Raw genomic sequence first — 17,829 nt, forward strand, 5'->3', positions numbered from 1 at the left:
TTCGGCTTCCTTTGCTGCGTCTTCGTCTCGTTTTTTTTTTTCGTCTCGTTCAGCGATTGGACTTTCCACTTCCATTTCGGGCACCGCCATCAAAGATCCCGTGATGGCAGAATCCGATCATATATATATATACGTCAACGTCGTTTTTCTTTTGCTGCCGATACTTGAGTCCTCGCTTCTATCGTTTATACCATCTTAAGACCTAGAGAAAGCCAAGTGTAGCTGTTTGTTTCCACTCGAAGTCCATATTCCTCTGCTTGTGGCTCTAAGCTGATCTACCGAAGGAGCTACTTACTGGTGTGCACTGTGACTCTCTCGACGCCGGTAAGGAATACTAAGCTATGGCTACTTGGTCCAATAAGCTGATGGTATATACAGAGATACAGTGGAGCTTTACCTTGCCTCCTATTGATTTCAGAATCCAGGTGGACATGGAGAACGCTCCGGTGAACAGCAATGTTTACGCACCATTCTTCAGCTTGACGATCTGGCTTGTATCGACACTGGTAGCTCTCTTGTTCATCCGGAAAGTGAGAGCTGGATATCTCGAATTCCTTTCATTAGGACCTGGAGGGACACCTTCTACCCCCGCGGGATACTTCCGGATATGCCTATTGAGCATCTTCACACTCCGGAACCCATTAAAACAACCACATATACCGGAGACACTGAAGCCTCAGACTGGAATCCTGAAATACCTCCCTATTCGCGCTGGACGACGGCCAAAGATTGCTGGAATCATTCCCCACAGACAAGTCACCCAACAAGCCACGCCCAGCATGTACGCTTCTCTGATAGAAGAAATCAAGAAGCTTGCTGTCTCCAACTCTGACCGGCTGTACGAGGGGACTTCCTGTTTCGAGAAGCACAGTATCGGCCTCTTCACCTCTCTTGATTTGCCAAATCGGGTTACATGTAACGGGGAAATATGCCATGCCCACCCAATTGACGGGAGCATTCATATGACTCTCCATCCTGCAGATGTCAAGTTTGTCATTGAACGAGGATGGGGTGAGCGGCACCCGCTTGCTCGAGATAGTTGGTGGTGGATGTTTAGGCTCGTGCCTACGGGCTTTGTCATGATATATGCCCCTCGCTCGAAGGAGGAGTTGAAAAGTGTAGTTCAGATCATTCACGCTGCTTCCTGGTGGGTTAATGGTATTGAACCACGCTGGTCTACACCTGCGAACAGCAGTCGATGTGGAGTCGATGGGGGAGCTGGATTTATCAAGTCACAGGTCAGGACCTAACTAACTGCCATTCAGCGGAGACAACTGTTGAGGTCAGCATCATGTCAATTTTGGGGGTAGCAACTTTTCCCTAACTTTCCGTCATATCTTTACACCCACTCCCTAAAAGCAAAGTATCTAAGGTATCAACTAGTTAGTGTAAAAAATTGAAGTATCATTCCATCGTCAACTGCTTCTAATGTATGGGCTTCGAACGTCGGCTTCCTAAAGTTGCAAAACATGACCTCTCTGTATCCCGAAAAACCAAATGACCACCTTCATGATTTAGCCAAAGATCTAGGAAACTATCGAACCAATAGAAGTCAAGACCTGTGCCTGAAGAAAGTAAAAGAAAAATCGTAAAAGAGAAGCCCGGTTAGGCAAGAAATCCCATATCTCCACTTCAAATGCCTGGTATCCATCGTTATGATATCGAGACGACATGGCAATCAGAACGCACTTATTCTACTTCCGGCTCCTCAACCTACAGGTATCAATATCAGTTAGCAAAACAGAAGGAGATGCAAGTGATGGTGAGTCTCACCTTAATACGCTTGCTACCCTCCGGCACAACACTACCAGTGCCAGTTCGTTTAGTCACTCGATGATGAAGGTAGAAGAACTGATGGTTGACAGGCCTATTGGTGCGTCGTACACTATCGTCACTGCCACCGGTTATAGATGCCGAGTCCTCTCCGTCCGGATCAGTAAGGGTATCATCCGAGTCTATCTCTGGCTGGGTAGTCGGCGGCTCTGTTGGATCATCTGTTTCGATGCTAGGATATATGATCGAGTCTTTATCTCCGTTTTCCTCCTCGTCTTCTAGCTTAAAGTCTATATTGTTATTGTTGCCGTTAGATGCTTCAGAGGAGGATAGGGAATACAGCGAGCTCGAGTAAGTTGGACTATGCGGAAGTGAGAGGGAGGAAAGTGATAAAGGGCCGAATTCAGGCTGCTCCAGTCCAGGAGAAGGAGAGTAATTGACGGACTGGACCGAGCCGTTGTCTTCTTCTTTGTCCCCTTCCTCGTCATCTGAATCAGCTGTCTGCTGAGGAGTCCAGGTAGACTCACAGTAGCCTATGTCTGGTAGATATCCGTAAGCCATATTGGTATTCTCCGAGGAATAAGAAGAAGACTCTGAATCTTCGGTTTCACGGACTCTCTGCGTTCCCTTGGGATAGAAGGGAGCCCACCCGGGAAATCCCCTAGCCATGCGAAGGGCTGTGTGCGAGATGTTGAACATGTTATACTTCTCAGACAGAGTGGTGGAGTCAGAAGCAATGCTTTCGCCATCCTCCGCGCTTTCGGCATCTACGTCCTCACAGGGGTCTCCGTATAGATCAGTGAAGTCCTGGTATGCGTCGCGGTACTTTTGTGAAGTGTGGCCTGGGGATCCAATTGCTCCTCCGTCACGTTGATAAGTGAGTATTTCTCAACGCGGGTTTCCCGCTGGTCACGGGCGTAGGCCTCGAGTGTTTTAGAAGCAGCGTCGAGCTTAGCTATGAATTTTCTTTTTCGTCTCGCTGCTGGCTTTTGGACTTGGGTCTGCAGTCTGCTGAGATGCAGCTTGCCATGGCGAGTTAGGGCGTCGAGTTTCAGTACAAAGAATAATAAAGAGACCAGATCTAGGTTGGTAGATGTGGCTTTGAAGATCAAGGAAGGGATAGAAAAGAACAGATAGAGATAGAGAGAGACAAGAGGAATAAGCTCTTATTCCTCTTGAGAAAAGGGGAAAGAGTCTGCTGGCCTGATAAGAGCTGGACAAGTATCAGATACTGTTTGTAGTGGGAGAGCCAGGAGAGAAAGAGTGCTGTCAGGGCAACCAAAAAGGTGAACCTTTATAGCCATGGTCAGATAGTGTGTCGCCGAGACACAGAGGACAGTAGCCATTTTCATGGTGCGTTCCTAGGAGAGGACAGGTCAGGGGGAAGAGAAGTGAGGCAGCAGATAGACCATAACAAGTTTGATATCCTTTTACAGTTTGGACCGGGTCTATAGAAACCAGAGCAGGGGGAAGGTAAGTAGGGGAAGGGGGTAGATATATATATATGGATAGATACGTCTGGAAGGAAAAGGGATAGGATATAGAGGCATAGGGATCATTCTTTTTATAAAAGCAGGAAACATCAGAGAGGAGAGGGAATAGGATATAAACATGGAGTTAACTCCTGCATGACTATAAGATAAGGCATTGCAATTCCATACAAAAAAGGGTAAACAAGTCATGTCTGTAGGAAAAGGGAGTGGTATTGTAGATATGCAATAAGGAAAGCATAAGAGTCCTTGCACCTAGACACCTTTTTTTCTCATTTAGCCTGGATGTTGCATTTATCAAATATATGTGAAGTGGCAAGGGGGAATAAAAAGGGAAGGGTAGAAAAAAAGGGGGAGGAACAAGAAGAAAAGGAAGACAGCATCAGGCAGACAGCTGATAATAAACATGGAAGAAAGCTAAGGACAAGCAAGAAAAGGAGATGATTTGGTAAGAAGAGTTTGTTTTCACACAGGGCATCAAGAGGAAATAGCAACAAGACCTATGAAAAAAAAACAATGTCCCGTGTCCCAAGCCTCCTCCCATGTTTCTGCACCATCATGATACAACGGTAATATCTGCAGAATATAAGGATTCACATTAACCATTAAATAGAGAGGCGTTTACTCGTAACCGGCCTTCTTCAGGGCACCGGCGAGCCATTCGAGACCCTCATAGAGACCATCTCCGGTGGTGGCGCAGGTGGATTGGATGTACTACGGTTTATTAGCCAGGCGTTAAAAAAAAAGAGGGAGGGGGAGAAGATTCCAAGGCTTACCCAAGCACGTCGTGTCAAGGATGTTAGACCAAGCTTGTCAGTGATCTCGGCAGGGCTCATGGCGTTCTGTAGGCCACGTTAGTATATATGTGTATTGTATAAATTTAGGTATGCATGTAGTAGGGTTCGACTTACGGGGAGATCCTGTTTGTTGGCGAAGACGAGAAGCAGGGCATCCCGTAGCTCGTCCTCGTTGAGCATCTTCTGCAGCTCTTCCTTGGCCTCGACGACACGGTCACGATCGTTGCTGTCGACGACGAAGATGATACCTTGGGTGTTCTGGAAGTAGTGTCTCCACAGTGGTCGGATCTTGTCCTGACCGCCGACATCCCACACGGTGAATTGAATGTTCTTGTACTCGACAGTCTCAACGTTGAATCCTACGCCAGTCAGCCCCTCTCCTTTCTTCTGTCGATATATATCGGGTATTGAAACCTACCGATGGTGGGGATGGTTGTGACAATCTCGCCAAGCTTCAGTTTGTACAGGATGGTGGTCTTTCCGGCGGCATCAAGACCGACCATGAGAATTCGCATCTCCTTCTTGCCAAACCATAGCTTATCGAGCAGTTTCGAAAATGACATACCCATCTTGGCGGTGTTGATGGAGGTCGCAGCGGGGTTGTTGGTTAGAGTATAGACGGGTGTGTGAGCGAGAGGGAGCCGGGAAAATAAGGGAGAGCCGGGTTTGCCTGTGACTGCGGTTAGCCAGCGAACGCGTAAGCCTAGAGACGGCGGCGTCAAGTGTTCTGCGTATCGACAGGCAGGATAGAGTAGACGAGGCAGACGGGGAGACGAGGAGAGCGGGCTTTTATGGTGGTGCTGGCCGTGGCTGCTGGGTGGGAGGTGGTCGTTGGTTGTTCTGGTGAAGCGGCGGTGGTGGTGGGATGGCCGAACAAGACACCTTTTCACAGGGGGGGCCAGGCGAGGGTTTTCTTTTTCCTCTTGCACCTGCTTGCTGCTCTTTGTACTTACAGGAAGACGGGGAAGTCCGGTCGACAGGGTCAAGGTGCGCGCTGACTGGCAACGCCGGTGGTATCTCGCTGTCTGTCTAGCTGTCTGTCTGGTTGGTTGGTGGTGTTGACGGTCGGTCGTTTTGGCGGGCGAAGGAGGAAGAAAGGAAGAGGAGGTTTTTGGTGGCAAGCAAAGCTCAACTAGGAAAGGCGCCAAAGGAAAAAAAATTCCCCAGCCAAAGACAACGTGACTTTGGTTTTTGGGCCTTTTTAACGGTCGACGGCGGGCGATGGGTGAAGACGACAGCAACGGCGGAAGATAATGAAGAAGATAATGAAGAAGATGATGATGAGGAAGAAGAAGGATAAAGAGGATAGAGAAGCTGTGTTTGATGCCTTTATAAACTACGGTGGCTGGAAGAGGACAGGTTGACTAGTTACTCCAGGCAGCAGGATTCTACAGGAGTTGGCAGAGGAAGAGCCGCTTGTTGCTTCTTCCAACTGTTAGTAGATGGACGGACAGACGGTCAGCTAGTCGATTAATTGATTGATTCGCCCTAGAGATGGTTCACTTTCGACTGGCAGAGACAAGGCTACAAGAAGTGGTGCTGAGATGTAGATATACACAGCCCTGGGTAAGGATAAGGAGAACCACCACAAGGATTACTCGTGGCTTCCCCCTTACATATAAAGCCCCTGAATATCGAGAACGTCGATGACAGATGTCAATGACAAGGCCTCTACGGAGTAGTTAGATATCAATTACTTACAATAGGAGAACCAGAGGTAGCTCTGAATACTTTTGCAGACCCAAGAACTGCCTACATTTAGCCATCCAGTCGAGTCATATCGATACACCGTTACAAACCTACTACGGTCACATTAACGGCTTCCACGCGATCGCAATCGGGATCCTGGGTCGACGGTTCCACTACAAGCGGATGACTCCGTCGAGATTCGATCCTTGCCATGAGTCTAATTACCGTGAGTCACTTTAGTCGATACGACGCCGGAGAAAGCATCTCTATAAAGGCAGTGGAAGTCCCCTTCGAGGCGATCAAGCCAAAACACCACATTATACCACTATCACCACTATCACCACTATCAACCGTTAATTAGTCTACTACTCCTCAAAATGGCTAGCAGGGTGGAGATAGTTCAAGTGCCCAAGGGGCCAGTTGCCCCGTCAGACCTGACCGTCCTTTGCAACCGATACCGATCCGGCCGGCTAAGAGCTCTAAAGATATACCCGGAGGCATTTATCTCTAAATATGAACGAGAGAGTGGCTTCACAGAGGAACAGTGGGCTCAGCGACTCATGAACCCAATGTCAAGAACTTTCATTGCTCTCCGCGTTGATCATGATACAGACACCCCCGTGACTGGTGCAGGGGATATTGAAAAGCTAAAGAATCATGAATGGGTGGGAATGGTTGTCCTTCTAGGCCCCAAGGTGTTTGACTCGAGCATGAAATATGTCTGGGATCCGTTCCTATCCATGGCCTGGATGCAACCTGACGATGAGGGTGTCTTTGAGGGTGCCGAAGCCACGACTTTTGCGGTCTCGATGTTTGTCTTGCCGGAAGTGACCAGGCGTGGTGTTGGGAACATGCTGCTCTCCAATATGATGGACTTTGCCAAGCAGGATAGCATGAGGAAGTCGGTTACCAAGTTGCATGTCGGCCTGATAGTCGAAAGTGATAATGAAGCCGCTGTCCGACTGTATAAAAGATGCGGGTTTGCTCTTGTTGATGCCGGGTCCGACCTTGATGGCGTAGGCAGCCGCGCCATACCGCCGCTAGGGATGGTCTGGTCTCATGTATATTCTTAACTTACGACTTCATTTACTCTATTTCTTTTATATCCTATTCATCAACTTGTTAATCCTTCTTCCTTTCCTGTGACTTTTTATATACTTTTCTTATCATGTTTTTCTTATCTCCACGTGACTTTTTGAAGCCCTAATTGAATGCGGCTAGCGCTTAGGGCTTCCCACATTTCGATACGCAAAAGCCAAAAGAAGGAAAAAAGCGACTTCGAGATTGGAAAAACTTCTGGTCGACAACGCGCAAATCCTCACCATAAGAATCCTTTTCAAGTATTCTTCTGGAAGACTGTATTCACCATGTCTAAAATCACAGTCGGTAAGTTTGGAATTACCACTAGACTACAAGTGGTCAATCGCATATGAATAAAAAAAAGAGAGAAGGCTAATGAGATTGATTGATGAACAGCCGGAGTGCGTAACAACGTCCAGCAGCTCCTGGACTACTCTCACAACGAGAAGAAGAGAAACTTCGTTGAGACCGTCGAGCTCCAGATCGGCTTGAAGAACTATGACCCTCAACGTGACAAGCGTTTCTCCGGCACTATCAAGCTGCCAACCATTCCTCGCCCAAGAATGAGCATCTGGTACGACACACAAAAGATCAAACGATAAAGAGAAAGTGAACCATGAGGGGATAAGAGGCTGACAGGGTGGATAGTGTTCTCGGTGACCAGCACGATATCGATCGTGCTAAGCATCTCGGTGTCGATGCCATGTCCTCTGACGACTTGAAGAAACTCAACAAGAACAAGAAGCTCATCAAGAAGCTTGCTCGCAAGTACGATGCTTTCCTTGCTTCCGACGCCCTTGTCCGACAGATTCCTCGTCTCTTGGGTCCCGGTCTCTCCAAGGGTGAGTACTCTACCATCTCTAGAAATCTTCAGATAATATGAAGATAGGCTAACGGGATAACAGCTGGTAAATTCCCCACTCCCGTCTCCCACAACGAGGATCTCAACAACAAGATGAACGACGTCAAGTCTACCATCAAGTTCCAGCTTAAGAAGGAACTTTGCTTGGGTGTTGCTATCGGCAACGTTGGTATGACTGAGGATGAGCTCATTGCTAACATCATGTTGGCTATCAACTACCTCGTCTCCCTGCTCAAGAAAGGCTGGCAGAACGTTGGAAGTCTTACTATCAAGGCTTCCATGTCCCCACCAAAGAGAGTGTACTAAGCTTTCAGTAGCTTGGTTCTGATCTTTGAAAAATAAAAATAAAAAAATTAACTAAGTTAAATATCATGAGATTTATGATACTTTGTCTTTGTCTCTTCCGTATGCTGCGTGCCGTATTTTAATTGTAGAAGTACAGTGGTATAAATACAAAATGTGAATGCGCGCGAGTTGTGTCCAGTCTACTTACTCTATTCCATTCCCTCCATATGATCAGTCTTATCCAAAATCATCCCTCGCATGCCAATGAATTCACGCAAAGACTCCCATTCTTCACCCACTTCCTCGCCTCGCATAAACGGATCATTGAAACCCCAGGTCTGCGCAACTCGATCCAAAGCCTGGCGTTCCTCTTCTCGTAACCAACGATTTCGCAATGCTGTGCCAGGAATCCACACAACTCGTCTCATATGGTCATTCGAAGTAGCTGCTGCAACTAGTCCAACGGACGCAGTAAATGTCACATATGCAAGAATGGCGGAGAAAGCTATGCCCCTGGCTGTCGACACATCCATGGTATTCTGGAGAGTTGAGAGGTATGACGCTATTGCCCATGCTGCAGGGGGTGTTGCTACTACGCCTAGCAGCGGGAATGACGCCTGTCGGATGATTTTCGAGCGGTAGAATGCTGGTGTGCAGAATGCAGCGTCTATGATAGCTAGAGCTAGTGGGAGGTTTCGTTGTTCCATGGCTACTTCAAGAGCGTCATTGGCAATGGTAGGAGGAATGGCGTTTTGTGGACTTTTGGGGTTTGATGGGGTGTATGTTATTGTCCCACCGCTTGACCGTGGAGAGGGCTTGTTGGCGTAAAGGGTGAAAATGGTGGGTATATAGTCTACTTTCTTGAGCTGGCATTGGATTGTAGTATAGAGTTTCAGTATATCTGGTGATATAAACACCTTTGGGTCCTGAAGCAGCTCGTTTAACATGTTTGATATGGCTGTGGCAGATGTAGACATTGGAGTTTCCCTCTTCTGTGTCCGAGACGGCTTCCTCGCTGCCACTGCTTCTTCTTCATCGTCGAGATTGAGCAGAGACGAAATAGCATCCTTCTTCGGCTTGGTATTTGTCTGTGATTCCGCCGTCTCAACAGATTGAGCTGCATCGACTATGGCCTGGCTTTGCTTTAGGATCCTGATGACTGACTCCTCCGAGGGTATCGTTGTGCCTGATATTATCGCTTCACCCTCCGCTATGACATCTCGAACGCCGGGATCATCATGGGCCGCCGACTGCGCCGCAACCACAGTAGACGCATATCTATATCTCAACTCATTCCGCCGTAAAGCAGTTCTGCTGCCGCTGAATATATCGCATGGCTTCGTCCTGTTGACCGCTGCGCGCGGTGAGAAGGGCGTAAGTCTCCGTGAAATCGAGGATGTAGAAAAGGCGCAAAGCTGGCAGAGCGAGCCCTGAACTCGCCTTTGAGCCTGGAGGCCGACTCGCTTCATCATAAATCTCTTCCGGCCGCTCAATTGCTTCTGGCTTCTTCCTTGTCTCTGTCCCGTCGTCTTTCTTCCTGTCGTCGTCGAAGACATCAAAAAGAAAAAGAGCACCTGCTTATGTAAGAAATCTGCACCGCCACAGGAATCCATCGTCACCAAAGTCAACCCTCAGCAACGCCAGCATCAACCCAGCATCTGACATCAACATCTCCTCCGGCGGGTTTCTAAACGACGTGGACGCGCAAGACGTCGTCAGCCAGCAGATTTCTTTACGGCCACCCGGAAGAAGATTTATACCTGCCTAGACGGACAGGCAGAAGGATAGCCATCGACCAGAATATACACAGCCGGCTACAGACAGCCCTTGCAAGACAGCCGCTATATGATTCAACCATCTTCTTGCCGGCGTCACGTCTCGCCTTTCTTCAGCTGAATAGTTACAACTCTCGCGCTTGACTGCAAACATGCCTCCGCCGCCTCCTCCCCCCCCGCCGCCGCCGCCCATGCCCGGGAAGGCTGCCGGACCTCCTAAGGGCGGACCTCCAAGGGTAGGCAACCTATGTCCGGTCATATTGGGCAACTAGGCTGATAAACGTTACTGACTCGTGATAATAGGGTGCTCTCCTTTCAGATATCTCCAAAGGTACAAGGCTCAAAAAAACCGTTACAAATGACAGATCCGCACCTCTTATTGCAAAGTCGTCCGGAGGCTCGGGAGGCCCTCCTCTTGCGGGTGCCCCTCCGGTTCCTGGGATGGCCCCTAAACCACCAGTCGGGCTGGCCCCCCCTGTCCCCGGAGGCGCTGCGAATAGACTGAGAAGTAACAGTGCTGGAAATGATGGCTCCGGGGGTGACAGTGGTGTTCCATCAGCGCCCCAGCTAGGCGGGTTGTTTGCTGGCGGAATGCCTAAGCTGAAGAAGCGCGGAGGTATACAAGGTGCCCTCGTCCAACGCATCGTAATCTGTCGAGTTCTGAAGCGCAGAATAAGCTCGAAAGAATACTTGCCTCCTACGGGAGCTGCGCCCAAGGCGCATTACCATCGAACAAAGCACCTACTTTTCGACCATCTCCTCCACCATCTAAAGATGCTCCATCAACACCTCCCGTCAACCCACTGGTAGCCAACCTCCGAAAACCACCACCACGACCGGCTCCAAGGCCATCATCCGCAATCTCAACACACTCAACCAAACCAGAGGTACCACCGCCGCGCGCACCACCTCCAGTGCCAGGCTCTGGTAGGCTTCCACCTCCTCCTCCTGCGCCTCCAGCGTCAAGGAAGGTCTCCGCGCCTGCCGCTCCTCCACCACCACCTCCATCAACATCTCCTGCTCCTCCACCACCCATAGCACCACCACCTCCGCTATCGGCAGCACCCAGGCCACCTCCAGCGCCTCCCTCAGGCACAAATGGAACACAGGCATCATCGATAGCCATGCAGGCTGCGCGCAATGCATTCGGGTCTCCGGCAGTCCCGCCTCCGCCTCCTCCACCATCAGCTCCCGCGGTGCATCCACCTCCTCCGCCGATTTCACCTCCGTCATCAGCACGAACATCCTCGCTCGTATCAACACCACTTTCTTCTCGTCCTTCCTCATTTTCAGATAACCAACATAACGCACCACATCATCAGCCTCCCGTACGCTCCATGCTTGACCCAAGCTCGTATACCCTCACTAACGGCGGCTCACATCGCCCCGGAGCCCAAAAGGGTTCATCCAACGGTAGAATAAGGATCGAAGACCCCCGATTCAAATTTCAGAACGAATCACAGTTCCCGAAGCCGAGAGAATTCACGGGCGGCCAGAAGATGTACAGGGCCGGTAGAGGTAGCAGCGTACCGTTAGACCTAACGTCTTTGTCATGAAATGGGACTGTCGGATGGGTTCTTCTGTTTCATTCTTTTCCTTCCCCACGGTTTCATGTTCATCTTTGATATATTTTGGGCCTAGGAGCAAATTGTAGCATATATACTGCATGGGATGCATGGACTGGCGGGACTGTGTTATTCTGCTTTCTCTTTACCCAGTCTTAGCTCCATCTAACTACTGTTGACCAGTATTCGCTGTGTTCAAGTTCCGTCTCTCTCCTACGTCTTTCCTATAGATCGCTGCGGTGGCATGGTGGTGTGCTGACTCAGCAGATGAATCGAAGCTCCTCAACGAACGCCGCGAGCTCTAAATTATTCGCGTATAGACAAAATATCCCCAAACGAACAATTTTTGAACTCTTCAGTATTATTTTTCTTAAGTCTTCTGACGAGAGGCGACAGTTGCAACTGCGCGATTCTCTTCAGTCAAATAACTTGACCTCCTCGCATATTTCTCTCATCACGCGCATCAAAACCGGGCCTTACTTGGTCTCTGGGACGGGAGCCAAAGATACCAGAAGCGCATACTGCGAGCCTGCGAGCCCGTCTCCCTTTCCGAGAGAACTATAGGCCAGCCGTGAGGAGTTGTAGCTATGTCCCTCCAATCCTACATCAACAGTTCGTGTCTCTCTTCTACTAGCCCACCAACCCACCAACCCACCAACACGTTCAATTACACACCCGGCAACGAAAATACTCCAACAACCAACTAATGTCAATGAACTTGCCTGTATAGAAAAAATCCTCGTCCTCACGGTTGATGGCCGCACATTAATAGGAACACTTCTATCGACAGACCAACTTACAAACCTCGTTCTATCCCAGACAGTTGAGAGAATAATTCGGACACCAGACGACCCCGAACCTAGTTCCGAGGTAGAGCACGGCCTTTACCTGATACGAGGCGATAATGTTGTTATCTGTGGGGAGGTTGATGAGGAGATTGATGGAAAAATAGACTGGTCGAAGGTCAAGGGAGAGGTTGTTAGGAATACTAAGAACGCGTGATAGACTGGTATATAAAAGCGACGAGATGAGGAGCAAGCCAAATCTGGCATTGGGCGGTGTTAAATTGGGACGGCAGAGCGGCGGCAAGGTGACCTTTGAGTCGATATTGATACCCCTATTTCGAGCCGCCATTCCATCCGTTTGCCCGTGATGAGGCTGCTGAGTCGAGAAGAGGGGAACAAAGATTACGGCAATGTACTCGTTCCATATCAAATCGAAACGGGCTTAGTTCGTATCCAAGGGTTGGGTTGATGGGTCACGAGTAACGGACTGGCTATCATGACCATTTAACTAGGGTCCGCAGCATTCTAGTTGTGTCGGGATAATCTGAGAGGGTGCTATGTGAGATATAGAGCGTCTGCAATGAGATGGAGTTCAGGATCTTTTAAGCAAAATATAGTTACGTTTTGCCATGTTCATCCATTTCGGATTCCACCGTCGACGAATGAACGCCAAATGCATCGAATGTACTAGATGAGTTGCTTCATTGAACAAGTTGCCCCGATATCTGCATTCGCGAGCCCCCGCCCCGGCAATATTTATGCGAGGAAAGCCGAATTTCTATCCGCAGATTTCTTTTTAGAGGTGTCGCCCGTCTAGGGTTTATATTTGATAAATGACTGCATCATGCGAGCTCTATCACTTTCTGTGATATCGATATTCCATGGCATGACCAATAAACAATATTCTCATAGGAAAATGTCTGTCAAAGGATATAATGACGGTCAGTCTTCCATATACGCGGAGGAAAATCCATGCCTTAGCCCAGCCAATGTGTTTATGGTTACATCGCCGAAAGACACCAATGCAGCCCCCGGTCGAGTTGTATGTAGCCAGCCTCCGAATTCTTCCCTTCCCCTCAATGAGGGTCCAAAGCGCGACATCCAGCCTCTAGAGCATTCCGTGCAAGTTCAATGCGACGGTGCTCGACGCACCGATAACTACTGGCTGCTCAGTCCGGGTTCATTAGAATACAGTTCGCATCTGGTCATCTGAGAGTAGACAGGTCAAGCCCGAAAATGCAAGCTAGCAACGGGCTAGCAGCCCGCTTGCAGCTGCCTGTCGAGCCCCTGAGAAACAAACCCATGCATAAAAAGGCCGCGATGTTTGGCCAGAACAGCAAGCACGGTCAGAGCGAGTCCTTGAAAGAAGCTTTTCTCGATCTACCCGTCTTCTCATGGGGTTCACGGAGAGAGTCGGGATGGATCATTTTGCTCCAGGTGCATGATGCGAGCATGCAGACGTTGAGACCACGGCGTCGCTACATGTGCGGAGTTACAACTTTTTGATATGTCGAGTTGTTGGTTGGTCCTGTTTCCTTGAACAAGATCTCCCTTTTTGCGTTTTGCGTTCTTATCCTTGTTTTAAGGCACGTTGTGGCAGAAGTACCACAAAGTACCACGATGTAGTGTTTATCCGAAGTATATCGATGGCATGCATCTAGTTGTCGTTGAACTTTGACAGTGTTAGTTAGAGCGCCGCTCAGTTGGTTGATATGCTTGTATGCTTGTTACTGGTGCTGTTCATTTAGAGTGTATGGAATGAGAAGGTTGGTTCCGAGCCGGGCTTGTTCGTTCTAAATGAAGCAGGAGCAGATGAGCCTCTTACCTTCTATGCCTTGGTATGTTCCTTCCATATTAGACATCACTGTAAACAATGAAGGAGTGAAGGAAGGTGCTCCTCCCTTCCTTCCTCTACAGCGGCTGAAGAATGTAAACCTTTCTTCTTTTTCTTTTTCTTTTGATATACTGCAGTCCAGCGTCGGCCCACGTTGATGGCATCACCGCCCCTTCACGAGTAAGGAGCGAGTCTAACTCTCCAATACTCCCAGGTGAAGAGCACCATATATAAGACCGAGTGAGAGGTCTCGGGTTTCTGTTATGTTAAGCCATTGACCGAAATATACATATTTGAGGGGACACTCTAACCCGAGCTGCAGGACATCGTGGACCCGTTACTTGTAATTGGGCAACGAAGAGGCAGTAAAAAGAGTCATTTTTTGGATTCTTCAAAGCTTTTAGCTAGCGACCTTTTTGTTTTAGCCCCGTCAACTGCGCATCTGCATTTCGAGAGCTAGGCTATGGCGTCCAACCTAGAGTCGTGTTAGCTGTCAGCCTCGTCACCAGCCGACGTCATACACCAATCCCAGATCGCACAAGACACGCGTAATGTGCTGAAGGTCTTACGTGGACGATAGTATGTAGTAAGGCAGCCGACTGTGTACCGAAAAGGTCAGCGGTGATAGAGTAGTGATCAAATAAGGCGGTGCTCAGCATGCGTCCGTCAAGTTCAAGCTAAATTCAAACTGAGGGGGCCCACCTCCACACGTAAACGTCGCCGTTAAACGCCAGTCGTTACCAGCACCGTTGATCGTTGATGTATGTTATCTGTTCTCCGTCCCGGGCATGATCGCGTATCGCGTCCCCGTATTCATCTCGTCTACCAAGCGGTACTTTGAGTGACTTCCGCCCAAGAAGCGCGCTTGGCGCACGTCAAACAAGCTCCACATGTGATTGGATCGCCCTACGCGACGCTTGGCCGAAAGGGGATGCGGTGGGTCTGGTGGGGCCGCGGCGCCACTTCCTAGGCCTTGGCGAGCTTGGCACCCCGTGGCCCGGTTGGGCAGCCACAGGGAGGCCAGTGCACCCACGTCTTTTCTTTTCTTCTGGACACATTTTGTGTTATTTTATATACTCCGGGCCCCGTCTCGTCTCGCCAGCGTGTGTCGCTTTTCTTCTTCTCCCCGTTGTCGACAAGGGGATGATACGCACAATTCGCTGGCCGAAGACTGACCGTGTTTCAACTGTTCTTATCTTCCACACTGCTAACTCTCTGCTAACGGCCTCAATTGCCCCCTCTCTTCTGCGCAGGTTTCACCACCAAAAGTAGCGCCGTACGTTTCAGGTGCAATTAAACCAACCCGCCCTGTCATCTTATCCAGCCATTATCCCCGACTCGCGACGCCTCATCCTCATAAACAAACGCCCCTATTCGCAGCTCAAATGTGCAGATTTTTCCGAGATATTTCAGTGTGCTGCTCAGACTTGCCTTCCTGGCGAAGCCCCGAGCTGAGCTGAGGTTGAGCAACTTGGCCGACATTTCACGACAGGGTGATGTGGCTGTTCAGAGGGGCCCAGTCTGCGATTTTTTACTACGCAGCCTGTACTCCCTGTACAGAGCATCTCCAGAAAAGGAAGAGGAAGAGAGATGCAGCACGGAGCGCACGTGAGGCCGGCAGGGATGCCCTCGTTACCGACCAGCCTGTCTTCTACCAGCCAACACCGTTCAGCACGAATAGATACTGGGGCGAGGAAATTGCTCTAGGGCCAGGACCGCCAGCAAGACGTGGAAGGAACAATAACAACGCTACCAGTCGGAGGGGGAGCCAGAAAAGCCTGTCTGTGCTTGAAAAGGAGAAGCCTACTGTGACGGAGAGAGCAGTGCTAACCGGAGTACTGGAGGACCTGCCTATATCGAAGGACGCCAACAATAACAAGAAGAGCGATACCGCAAGCAGTCGCCTGGCTACTCGGTGGAACAGTGTGCGGTACCAGCGAGACGACGAATTGCTTTGGGGGTGTGACGCAAGGGCGTCGTCATCCAGTCTACGGGTAGCGACTCGTGGCTCGTCAAAGTACTCTCTCGATCCGCCACCAGAAGTTCACGATGTCTACCCGCCAATTGCAAGCGCATTGATGAGGAAGGAGGAGATTCAATGGATGCTTCAGCCGCCGCCGAGTGCGAAGGTCATGGAGGGCAAGATCAGAGCAGACACTTCCTCCAGGTTCTCGGCAAGCAGCAGTCCGCTTCTCAGAGGTGTCAAACAATCGCCGGGTACTGCTGGACTCGACGCGGGTGGACAACAACACCCTCTGTCTCGGCCGTCTCCCGCTCATAGCCCCGGATCAGCCTCACTCATGTATAGTCCGACTACAAAATCACGCAAATCCTCCACAGGAGCGACTATATCCCGCGACCTAATACCCATTGACTCATTGATATCTCTCTCAAACACCTCTCCATCGCTGGATCAGCAGCGACCTTCTCTCTCCCGACTCTCTACTACGGTCCGCAGACAATCGTCGGATCATCACCAACAACAACAACTCACCCTTTCTCCATCCAACGACTCCAGCACAGCTTCTCCACTAGAACTAAAACCATACGTCTCACTCCCTAGTCTCCAACCCTCGGGGACCCGCCAGCACCGCAAATATGAAACAGAACATCATCGTCCAACATCCAAAGAAACGATTGACAGCGGCAAGGCTTTCCGACCCATCACCCCGTCCTCTAACAACACCCATTGGCTCCGTGCCGCAAACCATTCAAGCGTGTCAAAGTTACCGTTCGCTAGCACCGTAGAGCTTGGTAACGACGACAACCACGACTCGGATCATACGCTCGACGATGACGAATTCGACCGATTCGACCGTATCCGAACTTACAGATGGAGTATGGATTTCTAGCCATTCTCGTCGATTTTCTCCTTTCTCTCTCGCCGTCCTGCCTTAAAAGAAAAGCAACATAAAGAGTTAGAAAAAAGGGGGCGTTTCTTGTATATACTTTTCATCCCTTCTCCGGCCCAGCCTGACCCCCTTTGTTTACTCCTCGCCTACTTGACTTCGCTGCATGTGCCGTTTCCTACCCCTGACTTTTATACATCGCATGCAACCGGTATACACAATGCATCGGCTTGTCTATACGTTCCCTCTAGCCGAATTGGCCTATTTTTCATTTCTTGCTGCACACAACACCCCATCACACTATGAGTACAGCTTGGCCTGTCTTGATTCGTTCGTACATCTGCATATTTCATTTCCTTCGCGCATTCGTTTGACTCCACTTCTTTTTTTTTGAGAAATTCACTTCATGCATGCGAACAGGCTGGTTTCTTCGCTTTTTCGCTGGCGCGTTGATGATTGGTTTGGTTTTTTATATTCAATGGCCTGTTCGGCTTAATATATTCACTTCGTTTCGTCTGGTTAATTCCTTTATTTCGCTATAATGAAGGTGTTATTATTATTTTTATCTCCGTCTATTTTTTCTTAATCGTTTCCTTGGGTAGTTTGTGGCTCCTATCAGTTAGGCTGGTTATTTTCGGAGTTTCTGGTAGACATCTGGGTGATGGTTTAAGAGGTGGTTTTTATTAATAGATGCCGTACGGGAGCTCTTCTATTGAAAATGATATAAGGTCTCAGGTGGAAAAGAATATTGCACCGTTGTCCGTCTTTAGTCCTTTGCCTCTAACGAGAAACGCCGGTGGTGGTAGGGATGTAGTAATGAGTGTTGCGGAAGAAGGAAAAGAAGCAAATGGGAAAATGGGAAAATGACAGTCAAACCGAACGGACTTACGCAACAGACAAGACGAGATGAAAGGAGAAACCGTAGAAAGAGACAAATGGTACAACTCATTCATTTTTTTTTCAATAGATCATGATGTAGATATATATATATGAATGCGACCCTCTGGCTTTCCCAACTGATATAGATTGGAATAGGAACTGGAAT

The 17,829-nt window shown here is 49.2% G+C and overlaps 9 protein-coding genes across 9 annotated transcripts; 6 read left to right on the forward strand and 3 right to left on the reverse strand.

The window, feature by feature from the left end:
• Positions 1–341: 341 nt before the first annotated feature.
• MGYG_04567 (hypothetical protein) lies at positions 342–1,250 on the forward strand (the record flags this gene model as incomplete). The annotated part of the gene is made up of 1 exon (XM_003174347.1): positions 342–1,250. One exon carries the CDS (start codon positions 342–344, stop codon positions 1,248–1,250), a length of 909 nt encoding a protein of 302 aa, XP_003174395.1.
• A 439-nt stretch (positions 1,251–1,689) lies between these two features.
• On the reverse strand, positions 1,690–2,472 carry MGYG_04568 (hypothetical protein; the record flags this gene model as incomplete). The annotated part of the gene is made up of 2 exons (XM_003174348.1): positions 1,690–1,713; positions 1,774–2,472. The coding sequence occupies 2 exons, from the start codon at positions 2,470–2,472 to the stop codon at positions 1,690–1,692; spliced, it is 723 nt and encodes a 240-aa protein (XP_003174396.1).
• Positions 2,473–3,710: 1,238 nt separating this feature from the next.
• Positions 3,711–4,644, reverse strand: MGYG_04569 (ADP-ribosylation factor). Its single transcript, XM_003174349.1, has 4 exons — positions 4,479–4,644; positions 4,175–4,419; positions 4,040–4,105; positions 3,711–3,977 (listed from the first exon to the last, which is right to left on the reverse strand). The coding sequence occupies exons 1-4, from the start codon at positions 4,627–4,629 to the stop codon at positions 3,885–3,887; spliced, it is 555 nt and encodes a 184-aa protein (XP_003174397.1). The 5' UTR covers positions 4,630–4,644; the 3' UTR covers positions 3,711–3,884.
• A 1,482-nt stretch (positions 4,645–6,126) lies between these two features.
• MGYG_04570 (acetyltransferase) lies at positions 6,127–6,822 on the forward strand (the record flags this gene model as incomplete). The annotated part of the gene is made up of 1 exon (XM_003174350.1): positions 6,127–6,822. The coding sequence occupies one exon, from the start codon at positions 6,127–6,129 to the stop codon at positions 6,820–6,822; it is 696 nt and encodes a 231-aa protein (XP_003174398.1).
• Positions 6,823–7,116: 294 nt separating this feature from the next.
• Positions 7,117–7,997, forward strand: MGYG_04571 (60S ribosomal protein L1; the record flags this gene model as incomplete). Its single annotated transcript, XM_003174351.1, has 4 exons — positions 7,117–7,135; positions 7,226–7,403; positions 7,478–7,671; positions 7,735–7,997. 4 exons carry the CDS (start codon positions 7,117–7,119, stop codon positions 7,995–7,997), a joined length of 654 nt encoding a protein of 217 aa, XP_003174399.1.
• A 188-nt stretch (positions 7,998–8,185) lies between these two features.
• MGYG_04572 (hypothetical protein) lies at positions 8,186–9,445 on the reverse strand (the record flags this gene model as incomplete). The annotated part of the gene is made up of 1 exon (XM_003174352.1): positions 8,186–9,445. The coding sequence occupies one exon, from the start codon at positions 9,443–9,445 to the stop codon at positions 8,186–8,188; it is 1,260 nt and encodes a 419-aa protein (XP_003174400.1).
• Positions 9,446–9,903: 458 nt separating this feature from the next.
• On the forward strand, positions 9,904–11,307 carry MGYG_04573 (basic proline-rich protein; the record flags this gene model as incomplete). Its single annotated transcript, XM_003174353.1, has 3 exons — positions 9,904–9,987; positions 10,055–10,367; positions 10,418–11,307. 3 exons carry the CDS (start codon positions 9,904–9,906, stop codon positions 11,305–11,307), a joined length of 1,287 nt encoding a protein of 428 aa, XP_003174401.1.
• Positions 11,308–11,903: 596 nt separating this feature from the next.
• MGYG_04574 (small nuclear ribonucleoprotein LSM8) lies at positions 11,904–12,318 on the forward strand (the record flags this gene model as incomplete). The annotated part of the gene is made up of 2 exons (XM_003174354.1): positions 11,904–11,928; positions 12,047–12,318. 2 exons carry the CDS (start codon positions 11,904–11,906, stop codon positions 12,316–12,318), a joined length of 297 nt encoding a protein of 98 aa, XP_003174402.1.
• Positions 12,319–15,431: 3,113 nt separating this feature from the next.
• MGYG_04576 (hypothetical protein) lies at positions 15,432–16,787 on the forward strand (the record flags this gene model as incomplete). Its single annotated transcript, XM_003174355.1, has 1 exon — positions 15,432–16,787. The coding sequence occupies one exon, from the start codon at positions 15,432–15,434 to the stop codon at positions 16,785–16,787; it is 1,356 nt and encodes a 451-aa protein (XP_003174403.1).
• Between the last annotated feature and the right edge of the window lie 1,042 nt (positions 16,788–17,829).

This window comes from Nannizzia gypsea, genomic scaffold (genome assembly GCF_000150975.2).
Source record: "Nannizzia gypsea CBS 118893 supercont1.3 genomic scaffold, whole genome shotgun sequence".
Classification (NCBI taxonomy): domain Eukaryota; kingdom Fungi; phylum Ascomycota; class Eurotiomycetes; order Onygenales; family Arthrodermataceae; genus Nannizzia; species Nannizzia gypsea.